The following is a 14050-nucleotide window of genomic DNA, read 5'->3' on the forward strand; positions in this document are numbered from 1 at the left end:
GCAAAAAAAGAAAAGGGATAATTTTTAATAAAATTAATCATTTCAATGCCATGTTTTGTTCCTCCATCTTCTCCTCTTATTTTCAAATACTTTATATTCGAAGAAAAAAAAAAAAGAAAACGAAATTAAATAGTTAATAATACTAGCAAAAAAAGGAAAAACTGAATGAGTATGAAGCATGGTGACAGAGAGGGAGAGAGAGGGGAAGAAGGGGAAGGAAATAAATGCATATAAAAAAATAGTACAGTTTAGAGGATGGGAAAAACAGAAATTTGGAATTCTTATATATATGTATGTATGTATAACTGATAAATGTAAATTATTATCACTGGACTTTAAATTAGAAAGCACAAAAATAAGAGTTGAATATGAATCTGAGAAAAAAGTAGTACACAAAAAAATAGCTGACAAACAAAGAGAAAATAGGAAGAGGCTAATTAATTACTACAAGTGATGACAATTTTGCTAGTTCTCAGTTGGAAAAAGAAATAAGGAATTTCAAGAATAGCAAACAAAGAAAGTAGAAAAAGTTGATGAAAGTAAAAAATTGAAAATTAACAAAGTAAGCAATAATTTCAATATAATTATATAATGAAAATTGATGTAATGATACTATAATAATAAACTACTCTCGGCATTACTTAAAAATCATCAACAGAAGGCATTATTAATGTTATATTTTTGGTGACTTAAGATTGACCATTTTCCTTGACCACCTTGAAAGAGAAAACAAAAACAGAATTAAAATCCTTCCCCTCTTTTCACTTCTTTCTTCTTCGTTGTCATCAAATAGCTATTTTTTCACTTATTTCAAAAAAAAAAAAAAAAAGAATTTTTTGCAGAAACTGTGTCACAGAAAGAAAGGAACCGTTAGTGCGTAAGCAATTGTATTCTCTTCCACTTTTCATTCTTTCATCATTTTGTTTTTATTTTTTACCATAACATAATTCGGTAACTCAAATTTTCAGGCTTTTTTAGATTTTTTAATCTTTTCCATTTTGTTGCGATATAATTAGCCATCTTTCTAATCAGTTAAGCAATGTCATAAGGGCAGAGAAGTCAAAAGTTGCAAAAGATTTTCAATGTCTTTCTGACTCAAATAAATAAATAATCCACATTGAATTGATAAAATGTATCATCAGCAAAAGAAGTAATAATTTCGGAAAACTTTATAACAATTTTGAAAAAACGACAAATTTAAGGAATATATAATAAGCAACAAGAAATTAATTGCATATTCCTCTCATATATCAAAACACTTAAGCTACAGTAATATTTTTGCACAAAATTAAAGTTAGGAGGGAAGAAAATGAGACTAAGTGAATAATTTATTTCCAACCAACAAAATTCACATCATCAAACTAACCCATAAACATAAATAAATTATATCAATTAGTGATGGAAAGATAGAAATAGAAAGGAAGACATGGATGTCAATACAAGCATTTGTAAATAATATTTCAACAGCACATCAAAAAATTCATTTCATCAAGTCATCATAAGTACTATCCGTCTTTCATCCCAATAACAATGAAAAACAGAAGGCAGTTCTGTTTGTTCGGAAGACTACCTGTTAATGCTGTTACTGTGTGGAATTTTTGGACCCTGCATATAATGATCTTGTAATGTAAAACCATCAATTGTGGCCGAAAGATGCTTTGTTGGTATCTGCGAAAATTTCTTCGCCCCCGAATCATACCTTAAAGAACAAACAAGTAATCAAATCAATAATTTGAAAAGGACGAACTAGGATCGATAACCGATAATAAATCGATCTCAGTTTACGTCAATGATCGGACGGGACAAACTTTTGCAGTCTACTTTGATACTACCTTGAGCAGTGAACAAAAAGAGGGGAAAAACTTTTCTTTTTTTTCAAAATCACAGAAAAACAGTGACTACAGGTTGCTCCGTCGTACCATTTCGCCTTAGTTAACTAGAGATAAAATTAAAACTTGTTGAATATAGTAATACTACTTCTGCGAACGATACCTGCATTCGGCTTTACTATTTATTTAGTGCTTAATGTCCTTCTTATGCTAACGAGGCACCGCATACCCTAAAATATGAATCGAAGAAGAAAGCATACTTGAACATAAGATTTATCATCGACTCATGACAAATATTAGGGCCTCTTCCATGAATACGATGTGCGGTATCTGATTGCTGATCCCAACTATATGCGCCTAAATAGCGACATTTTTGATCCCGGAACAGCAAAAGGAAATGCTTACTGTCACTTTTTGCCAGTTCACCAAGCACCTAAAAATTGTCAATTAGCATACCAGGTATACTATGCAAAATTAGACGTTATGTTATAATAAAAAACTAAAACTGACATTTGGCAACCGTCAAAAGACCTCTGCACAGTTTTCACTAAAGTGTATTTTGTTAGAGCTATCTGAAATTCATCAAAAATACGCAATCCAGGTTTCACCCTTGTTTCAAAACAAAAAAAAAAAAAAAAATAAAACAAAAACAGCCTACTTCAGCACGCTGTTTATCCCAAACAGTTCCAGGGAATACCGAATATTGCAAAGCATTTATAATCATTGATCGATTAGACTTATGAACATATTTCGAAAACAATTTTAGTGCTGTAACCGGAAAACATTAAATAAATGAACAATAAATGGACAATGAACACAGTAATCGAATATTCTATGTGAATAATAAGCAAATACTAGAAGCACACTCTCACAGAGAACTGAGCAATGACATTTACTTGGTTCAGCAGTACTTGGTACAGGAATACGAGCTGATGATGGTGCACTACTCTCTTCAAAGCTACTTTGCGGTCGACCTGAACGCTTTATTCGATGATTCGTTCCTTCCATCTTCAAAGAAAAGAAAAATTCGTTCTTGTAAACTATCACAAATTAAAGAGATAAATGAAGAATACAATAAGCTGAAGATAGAAGCCTATATTATTCCATGAAACATTACCCTTAAAAAAAAAAAGAAAAAAAAAAAAAACATCTTCACTTTCTCATGATCACTTTCTCTTTTTGCCGTTCCTGCATTCTTATTTTTCCCACCTTTTCCGATTAAATTTAATACGGCTAAATGGCAGAATTTTCATAAAATAATATTATCGATTTTTCTTTTCATTTTCTTAAAATAATAGAAGTATGAGAATAAAACATAACCGTGCTTTTCGGTCGCTGTACTAAAGACAGTTGGTTATATCCTCGACCACTAGGCAGTTCAATATTTTCCAACTCCTTTTCCATCTTTTTACGCTTGTAATCATCTAATATTCTCTGCCTGACATATAATAAGTGAAGTGAACTTCCTGTTTCGCCAATATAAACTTAGTAAAGACTAGAAAATAAAAAATGACCTTTGTAATTCACGCTCACGCTTCCGTTGTTCAGCAGCTTCCTGCCTTTCCAATTCAGCTTGCCTACGTTCAGCATTTTTAGCTTCAATTTCCCCTACTTTTTGTTCAATTTGTTCACGACGTCGTAAAGTTTTCGCTAACAAAGCTTCACGTTTTGCTTCCATTTCGGGAGTCTATAAAATATGCTAGCAAGCTAAGGAGAACTATAAACTAGAAGTACTATAAAATATTACAAACTGCTCACATATATATAACACATGAAATTTCAGCCAAAATTTAAAAAATGAAATTATGGAGAAGGCCGCTTCTTAAAAACACGACTATTATCATAAACACCAGCAATAGTATACCCACATGTGGTGAAAATATCCACACTCGAAAAATCAGCATGAAAGCAGCAATCAATATGTTTTTTTTTGTAAAAATATCCCTCTTTAAATTCAAATTGCACAACCCTATCCAATCGACTGTGGTAATGGGCCCTTTCAAGCTGAAACTTCTGGGAAGAATGTCCCACAGCTTTCCTACATTGAGTAACCGTTGTTATTTACAATCAGTTATGATTCTACCAACGATAAAATTTAAAGAAGAGGTTACTTATAGAACTGATAAAAATAGCCACTGGCTAATGATTTAAATTATTCTTCTATAGAATATTACAGCATGAAATTAAATGGTCTAGAAATGCAACTGACTAACCACGCTGATAACAGGTTTATCGGCTGCATCATCAACAATGAACTGTGAAGCACGCGTAGATGAAAGCTTTCTGGGTAGAGAAGGTACATCGGCATTTGTAGATGAAATGGGATCTTTCGGTGGGCTTTGCTGATGCCCAGGTTTATCATTTTCTTCTATAATATAAAATATATATCTTATAGCAACCAAGAATCTTGTTATTCAGGCATGTAAAAAACATAAGCTACATAAGAAAATTCCCTTTTCAAAAGGATAATTAGAACAGAACATACAAAATAATCAATTCGCAAGCTAAGTTGAAGAGATTTCCTAATTTATACAGGCTGTGAGCTATGATCACATATATTTACATCGCAATACATGTAAAAAGAAATCTATCCAAAAAATTATTAAAATTTCTAATATAAAAACCAGTAAATGTAGAAGTATAATAAATGCATGCAACTTCAAGTACGTTAAAAGAATTTTGAAAATATTGCAAAAATAGAAAAAAAAAGCTTACTCTGCTTGGTGTAAGGATCGAAATCGGTTTGCTGAAGATGCTGCAGCACATTAGGTTCTCTTTGATGCAAGGATATGGACTCTACACCTTTGACACCATTTATATTTTCAGATGCTTCCGATGACTGGCTCTAGGAAAATAAAATGTTTGAAGTTTCAAAACTTGAACCAACAACTTTCGTTCGGTATCTCAGAACCAAAGAAATTCATGTAACGAAACGCCAGTGTTAAAAAATTAAGATGGATTCAATCAAGAAGAAAAGTTATGGTACTTGTAGCTGTGAAGGAACGCCTGGTAAGAACTCAGGTTGATTCGATAGATCCATTTCACTTTTCGTAAATGTTCTATTTTCCCAAGTACGTCTTTGTGGCCGTATCACCTGCCCCGCTTTATACGTAAGACCCCAATTTGTCAAATTGCGATTTATTTCAAGCGATGGATCCAAACGACTCGACGATGCCTAAAAAAAATTTACGGGGAAATAGATGAATCGAACAAACCTAAGCTGAAAATAATTAAAGTCCGAAAACTACAAAACACTAAACTTATATAAAGAATTCGCACCAAAATAGGACTAAGATAAGCAAAACCAGAACTAACATCATTCCGATGAAGTCGAAATGTATTGTGTGCAACTGCAGTGGAATTAGCAACAGCATTAGTAAGCACAAATGGTGAGCCAACAGCAGGATGTGTACTAGTATCCTGTGAATGTAAAACGTATGAACCATCCAGGTTCAGTTGATACTGTGGTGTTGATAGTTGAGAACCATGAACAACCTGAGATGCATACACAGGCACTGTCGACTGATAGTCTGGTTGATTGGTATATCCATTCAGGGGCAACTGCAATAAACGATTTCAGCACTGACGTCACTAGTCAAATCAGGAGAAAGCAAATATTTTGAACCAGCTAAAGTCAAGAAATGCAAATCACTCATAATAAACCACAAATCTCTTACAAAAGATAGGTACGAGAAATGGGTAAGATTATTACTGAAAAGTAACCGGTGAATCACTAAATATTCTAGGAAATCAGAAGGGATAAACCATTAGTCCCTAGATTTTACTGAAGCTAAAAAAAATTTTCCCCAATTTTAGGTCTCTAAGAATTCCTGAAATTTGAAGTATAGAATTGGGACCTGCAGTGGATGCGTAGGGAACGTTTGATTTTGATCTGATGTAGACTGTCCGAATAGCTGTGGTTCTACAGGAGTCATATAAGGTGTTGCGTAAGTATGCTGCTGTGCTTGACGCATCGATTTTACTGCATTATGTGGCAGAGTTGCATAAGAACCATTAAGCATGTGATTTGCGTCATTGATCAAACCAAACTCTGCAAGAAACAATGACAACAAAACACTGTCATTAAAAACTTTTACTTCTAGATAAGCATGATTTTTACAGCAAATTATTGGAAATTTGTTCTTTTATGAGCAAAAAAATGACTTATTCTGTAATAACACAGTTGTATATGATCAGGAAGAAATCCCAGAAATCGCATTTAATATTTCTGAGAGTAAAGTGTCTGATATTAAGAATAAAATCTACTAGTAATAATTTAACTAGGTGAGATCTACATAAAAGACAAACTTGTCACTAATTGACTGCTTCAGCTATTTAAAAAACAAAAAGAAAAAAAAATCCACATACATAGAAATTGCATGATTATGACGGAAAAAACAATGAATACCTGTATGGATAGCAGGTTGAGAAATGGCATGTGTCATCTGACGTTGTTCGTCTACCTGACGACTCAAATGCTCCTGCTGTACCGACATCTCTTGAAGTCGTTTCTATAGAGGGAAGAGAGAAAATAAGTTACAAAAAGTGAAATAAACTTGAACAATTAAGTACAAGAATCACATACCTTCAAATCCTGTACAGTTTCCTTCAAGAAAGATAATTCTTCTGATTGGTGTGTTTGAGAGCTACCTATTTCACTTGCTGCACGTGATCGTGCATCGGAACCCTGAAAATTTACGCAAACTTTAAAACTTGAGACTTGTCAACATTAAATTACTCTGTGTTTGATTTGAAAGAATTCCATTTGTTTCTGAAATGTTACTGATCCATTTCTGAAACACTTCAAAACACAATCAAAATTAATACTTTATTTATAGAATGATAACTGGTATCGCCAACTGCAAGCTGATGATCATAGAGGAAATAGATAACCGAACTCGCCTCAGTGACTAATCTGTTTCAAATTTTTATTCGATCAATATTTGGTAAAAAGAAGTGGTTCGCAAAACCTGACCCAAGACATTACCACCTTCAAAATCAAAATAAAAGAGTACTTTTTCCAGACGCTGCATAAGTGTGAAGAATGCATCCTTCTGTTTCTGTGCACGCTCTGACTCATTCTGATTTCTAAAAATGTAATTCATATGAAAAAGCCTCCAAAACTGAAATTTACATTTGCACCAAGGATTTTGAAGCAGCAAGAATTAAAACTTATCCTACGGATTATGAAATTACAAGTTCCATTTATAGTCCAAAGATAAGAGAAATAAAAGATGTTGCATATAATTTGCACCGGTTTCATAACCAACACTTATATTACGTTATCTTACTAGTTATATCAAGATTACCTTACTCTAACATATCAAGGATCAATTTATTTTACATACGTTTTCAAATAACGCTTTTTTTCATGTTCACGTCGCTTTTCTTCCAATGCCAAACGTATACTTGCAGCTGGCATTGAATCACTGCGAATGTATGTTCCTCCTTGCGAAAAACCATCCGTACCGCTAACATGATCGCCACATTGCGTCGAAAATTTAAAGAAATGTAAATATATAATTTTCAACTAATGTTTAAAAAAAAATGCTTCACATATTTAATTGCGGAAAATCGTAACTAAACATTCTATAATGCGCTTCCAAGAAACCTCCAAAAGTTCATCAAGGTAACAACACAAATATCCATATGGTTTATCCTATCAAATCAATTTTTCCCAATTTTGATACCGAAGAATTCATAATACAATATTACTTACTAATTCACCAAAGTTGGTCTTAGAGCCAGCAAAATTCTTTTGATAATGATGTTTCATTGATTCACCCGAGCTACAATTATATAAAGTAAATACTATTTGAACAAATTCCGAACATCAGAAGAAAACTCATTTCTTCAAATTACCGAAATATAAACCATATACGGTCATTTCTTTGTCTCTCAGATCAGAATTGAAATTATCAGATTAGAAATTATATCAGCACTGAAAGTAGTTCTCATTTATTAATAACATCTTAAGTCAGTTGAAGATACTGTTAATCATCTTTTGCTCTATACAAACTTCCTTGTTCAAGCAAGAATCTAGCACTATAACGAACAATTATTTTCTTGAAAAACTTTATTATTTTTCTGATAAAATAATCAATGATATTTCTCAACAGCACTTCATACTTCTGATCAATTTTCAGCTGCTTAAAAGTAGGAAAAAAGTGAGAAAAATTACAACACTAAAAGTTCAGCATGCAAAAGATTACATACCGATTGGTCATTAGTGAGTCCGAAGACATCGCAGAAAATGCTAAAATAAGAAATCTTTCACTGATTATATGAAAAAATTTCAGAGCCAATAAAAACTGGAATTACTGCCAAATTTCTTCACTTCAGTAATCATTTTCAAATACATTTATAAATCGAATTATTTCGTAGATTAAATTATAATGTAGTAATGAACTGACAGGAGAAAAGACCGAAGATAATAAAGAACGAATATTAACTTACTTCGTGAAATTTCAGGTTGGAAACGAGATCTGAATTGATTAAGTACTTTATTTGGAGCAGTTTGCGATCGTAAATTAGGTATGCCATTTACTGGTACGAAACATCTTGCACGTAGAGGTGATGCCTCTATAGGACTTCCAACTATAACAGAAAAAAAATATTGGTCAAAAGCCAGCAATCAAATCCTTTTATATAAATTATTCAGGGAATTCGTATAAATTTTTTACCATTTCTTACGCCATCTCCTTCGAAAATTTGAAAAAGATCAGCTAAAAAGGCGTTTACATTTGGTTGTAAACTTTCATGAAGGTATAGAATATCCTCAATTTCGAAGTGAAATGGATTCCATGGTAGATGGGAACAGAATTCCCTAAAATATTTTTAAAATCGAAAAAATATTACATATCCTTCAAAGGTACCATTCATAAAAACTTACATAAAATCTAAATCTGATTTAAGATTTAAAAAAAAAAAAAAACAATTATGATTCAAGCAAGATCAACAACTTAGCTTTAAATCACGGAAAGACTAATCAAGAAGTTAACCGAAGAGAAAAGCCAGAAATACGAAAAGATAGCGATTTACCTAAGGAGCATTAAGTTGTACTGACAATCGGCAAGACTCATTGGATCGTTGAAACAAACGTCTTTAAAAAAATGGTTATTCAGCCTTTTTGTTCCCGAACTGTGCTTAATAAAATTTTAGATAAACAAAAGAATGCCATTCTGTTGGCATAAAAATTTTAAGATCAAGAATAGTTAACTTCAAATTACTATAAATATAGCGAAAAACAAGCCTCGTAAGATCATTTCATTAGGTCGATAAAATCCAACAAGTGCGCAAATGCAAGCGCCATCACACATATCCTCATATAGATCTTCCATTTCGGGCACTACCACTGACCCATCTGAAATCTTTCGAATAACACAGGAACAGAGAGTTAACAAGAAAAGTAAATCATACTTTAGTCCACTCAAAAATATAACGCATAGATAACAATATAAAAAATCCAAACTGTATTCAATATATTAAAATGTCACATGGTCAAGCTTGTGCTTTCAAATTCATTACATCGATACGATGTCACCTAATCTTCCAAAGAAAATATTCCACAGTTTATAAGATGTTCATCCTGAAGAAGTGACAAGGGCCTAAAATCCCACGCACAATTAGCTTCTGTTTCTCTTCCCATCATTCCACATCATAAACTAAATCAATTAATTTCAGAATTCAAAATTTATTTTACGAAAAATTTTCAACATTTATAGCAATTATATTCAGTAGAGGACAATTTAATCAAATAGAAAATTTTATATGTCTGAGAAAAGACTTACATTGCTCTCTAGAATTTTTATTCATCATAGTAAATTTTTCCATGTCATCTCGTACCAATAAACAAATTTTATTAATCCAAAACAGCAATGCATCAACACTATCCATTGGTTCTTCTCGTTTATCAACAGTTGTGTAATTCCTACAAGCATCAGATGAAAAATGGACAATTAATGAAAAACGATGAAGTCAAAAATAAATTTCGTCATTTATTTTGTTATAGCTATCATATTTTCATGGCAGTTATAGGAATGCATGTTCACAGTGAACAAAGAGGAAGGAATAGTTTTTTGATCTTTTGATGTATTAGCTATAACCTACCAAATAATTCATTTATTCCGAAGGACTGAAAATGGAAGTGGAAGAGATTTCTAGACAGAAGAAATCCAAATTATTTCCACACCGACTTCTGTTCATTCTGCTCATTAACGAATCCATGTGATTTTATCCACATTTTTTACATTACTCTAATTATACTACAAAAGAAAAAAACTACTTACTGGACAGCTTCTACCACTTTATCAATAGTAATAATGGATCGCATATGTGCAATCATTAAAGAATCCATTACTGCCAAATGGGCAGCCTGAAAAAATTGGAAGTTTCCAACTGACAAAAATTAAACCTGTTAGTTTTAAATAACATCGACAAAAAATGAAATTTTAAACAAACTAATTGAAAGGGATATTAAAATGATCTCAAAAGTGATCAACCTGATGAAAAGGTTCAATAGTTGACAGCATTGCCTCAGTGATATTTGCTTCTTCGCCGGATAACGTGATTGGAATGGAATGACTTGCCAAAGCTCGAAGTACAACGCTATGTGGTTTCTGAAATTTTACAGTGTACTGTAGTCATCAAATGGATAAAGTCTTGAATTCATAGGAAAAGTTATTTTCTCATGCATAACAAGAAAAAAGAACAAATTTTCAGAAAAAAGTAACAGTAAATTATTAAGCATCTTTCTAAATTTCAAATATTTGGAATCTCACTGAAGATTTCTCGATCTTATATGCCAAAGCATAACATTTAGCATTCACGTACAACATTTGATTCAAGTCTTTGCATCATTTATATGTTACATCAACCAATATAATCTTTACAGTTTTATGTGACTCAAAACATACTATATAAAAAGAACAATTTACACCTCTGAAAATAGTATTATTGACCATAACTTACATTAAGAAGACTTTGGTCCTTAAATATTTTAGCTGCAGCATTACTGTACAACGACGCATTAGTTAAACCCGTCACTACGGCTGCTTCCAGCCAAAAAGTATTCTGAAAAAAGACATGCTTTTCCAAACTGTAAAAAACAGTACAAAAACTGGCTTTTTATATAACTAAAAACGATTTGTTAAACAAACTGCTATAATTTTCATATGCTTTTACATTAGCCAAATGATCTAGATGTTTCGCTTCATTCACTGCCTGAAATATTGCTGTTGAATCGAACCAGAGTTGAATTCTAACTTTTCATAAAGCACTCTTTCATGCACTCTAGTTATACGAAAAGTAATTGAAATGTAATTCAACTTGAACGAAAATGTACTTTGATTCTAAAATTTTCTTCTTGAACAAACACAGTATAAAGTACTAACATTGCTGTTCTCTTTGATCGGCTTAATTAAAAGATCAGGAGCAGTACTTCCGTAAACATGTCCAATTAACCATTTCACCGATGCACTTAATTTACCCTTCAATATTATCACAATAGTAAATTTTACACTGAGATAATATGTGAACGCAAGATAGAAAGAATATTGAACCAACCCATTCATTTCACTTCATTGCTTAACACAAAAACTTTTACTTATGATTTTTACACTTATAACAATACTTCGACTCTTGTACTTAATTCTTTCCATCCATTTATAGGACTCTTTATTTTGAATACACAGAACAAAATAAAATGCGACTACAGTGCTGCTTAACTAACTAATTAATTGATTTTTGAATCCAACGAATAATTTTTGATTTAAATTTAAATGTGAAATTTCCAAACAAAAACCTTTTCAACATTATAACAATTGATGGGAGTGATCCCGGGTAACGGTTCCTCCATGCTTCTTGTTCGTTTTAATGCGACCCCAGTGACCCGAAGCCACACGCTGACGAGTGCAGCCACCCGTCTACTAAAACTTAAAAAAGAGAAAAAACTGAGAGAAAAACAGTAATAATTAACATTACATAAATTTCATAAAATTTAGTTTTAAAATGTTTTTTAATATTAAATCCACAATTTAAGCATGGAAATTATTAAAATATGATAATTCGTGACAAAAAAAAAGTAGAATCAATTACATCTTTTGAACAATAATTTGAAATAGAATCAGCCGCTTTTACAATAAAAAGTCAAGTATTATTTGAACAAAAGACTCGACATACTAGCACAATGGTCTTTTTTACTAAAATATCGAATGTTATTTCGGATGAAAAACAATGAAAATACTAAAATAAAATGACTGATAATTGTAGAAACTTAATATGAGGATAATTCACGCCATTTATCGCTCTGACAGATGAGCAAAGACTAAAAAATAGTGGAAATATTAAAAACAAAATTATCCTGAAATTAAGCTTCCATAATTATCGATCATTTTGCTTCAGTAGTTTTTGTAATTTTTTTTTTTTTTTTTCTAGTTCACGTCGAAACATACAAATAATTTTGGGCACAGGCAAAAAGAAGAGGTAAGAACAACCTCGCCTAAGCGTAAAAAACCAATTTTATATTAAGTTCGGCAAATAACGCAGAAAAAATTTGAAATATATAAATATAAGCATTGAGATGAACGGTTTTTGATAGATAAACTGTTGTTTAAGCATGCAACAATTGGCCAGTGCGATTATTTTTCCAACAATCAATCCACTGAGATTATAAGCGGAAAAATGAGCGCTCTAATGTCAGCTGACTCATTTTATTACACATCAGCTAGTGTTATTGCTCTAAACAAATTTCAATGGAAATGTTTCATAGTTTAATTCAGGACCACTTTAGCAATGCCATGCCATATCATGCTTATCATAAATAATCATAATTAATGTTTCATAAATTGATGAATTAATCGAGAATTCACGAAGCGATACTACACCAGACCATGTTTGACACAACAATATTGTCTTTTTTCATTAAGCCACTTTTAGTAAATTAATTTTATGCATATTATTAATCAATTTCTCTTCTATCCTGAAAAAAAAAAAAAACAATCATTCCTTTCGATACTAGCAATTTGTTGAAAAAAGACTTGAATTTACAAACTATTGCAAGAAAAAAAGAAGTAACTTAAACTAAAGGTCAGGAAAAAAAAAAGAAAATTACATGGAACTATATTGAAATACATATGATTGAACAAGTCTTTCAAATGAAATGTTTATGTGTATGAGAATAATCGAAATATTTCGAACAATTTTACAGCATTCGGAATTCAGAATGTGACACAGCAAAAAATGTTCCGGATGTGTTAAATTCTGTCACTTTTGGATTTTCTGCATTAATTTTGCAATATCATCAAATTCCTAAATTTTCAAAGCTCTTTCATTGATTTATCATTGCAAAAGGACATTATCTCATTTGGCAATGCTTGTCATTCGTTGATTTCCTCACAACATACATTATTATATTATATTTCATCATTTTTATCAATCCCCGCTACTTTTCCGTTGACTGTTAATGACTAATGTACTACAATCAGTTATAATCCATAAAGTGCACGGGAAAAGAATAAGTTGGTTTCGTTTCTTCTTACAACAATAAAAAATTTGAATTTCAACAATTTCACATCAAATTTTCACATAAAAGGAAAAAGAAATCCTGAATTAAATAAAGAGACATCTTTAGTTATGCAATGCTAGCAACAACAGAAAATACCTGTACTTCTGATTTATAAACAGGAATGCAATGATTTAATGAATTCAATGTGAACAAATGCGCAAAAGACTAGAATTAATAAAATATAAAGCAGAAATATTTCGACAGTTATAAATTATAAATGTAACCGAACATCAGCATCCATCCTACGAATTATTTTCAAAAAAAGAATCGGATTTCGTTTAAAATTGTTTATTTTTCTTAGTTTTCGCCGAAAATTTCGATGTTACTTCATTGCAGAAATATGTTTTTCCAAAGAAAACTATAGCTAGCCGTGTAAAGCCATACGTAAATTACGGCTAAACGTGATATTAGACATTTATATGCAACATTTCGTAAGAAAAATTATAAGACAACATTCATTCACAGTTCATTTTATTTATTTGTAGCTTTTTAAGCCAAAAAGTACAGCCAAATTTGTTTGAAATTCATGTTTAAATTAAATCAATAAAGAAACCTTTAACCAACACCGTTATCCAACCAACACCGCCATTTTAAATCGATGACACCATTTGACAAACTTGATCAGATACAAGACAATAACAAATGACAAACATAAATG

The 14050-nt window shown here is 31.6% G+C and overlaps 1 protein-coding gene across 1 annotated transcript; it reads right to left on the bottom strand.

Moving 5' to 3' along the window:
• Positions 1-1566: 1566 nt before the first annotated feature.
• On the bottom strand, positions 1567-11685 carry Bma-ptrn-1 (Prion-like-, putative; the record flags this gene model as incomplete). Its single annotated transcript, XM_043075506.1, has 27 exons — positions 1567-1699; positions 2090-2262; positions 2488-2597; positions 2726-2837; positions 3150-3267; positions 3344-3516; positions 4043-4197; positions 4545-4674; positions 4816-5004; positions 5145-5390; positions 5687-5880; positions 6238-6340; positions 6415-6516; positions 6845-6917; positions 7178-7359; positions 7549-7618; positions 8046-8085; positions 8286-8426; positions 8513-8655; positions 8871-8931; positions 9082-9192; positions 9620-9759; positions 10118-10203; positions 10331-10447; positions 10800-10901; positions 11222-11317; positions 11632-11685. 27 exons carry the CDS (start codon positions 11683-11685, stop codon positions 1567-1569), a joined length of 3354 nt encoding a protein of 1117 aa, XP_042931440.1.
• Positions 11686-14050: the final 2365 nt, after the last annotated feature.

The sequence above is a fragment of the Brugia malayi genome (assembly GCF_000002995.4).
Source record: "Brugia malayi strain FR3 genome assembly, contig: Bm_v4_ChrX_scaffold_001, whole genome shotgun sequence".
Lineage (NCBI taxonomy): Eukaryota > Metazoa > Nematoda > Chromadorea > Rhabditida > Onchocercidae > Brugia > Brugia malayi.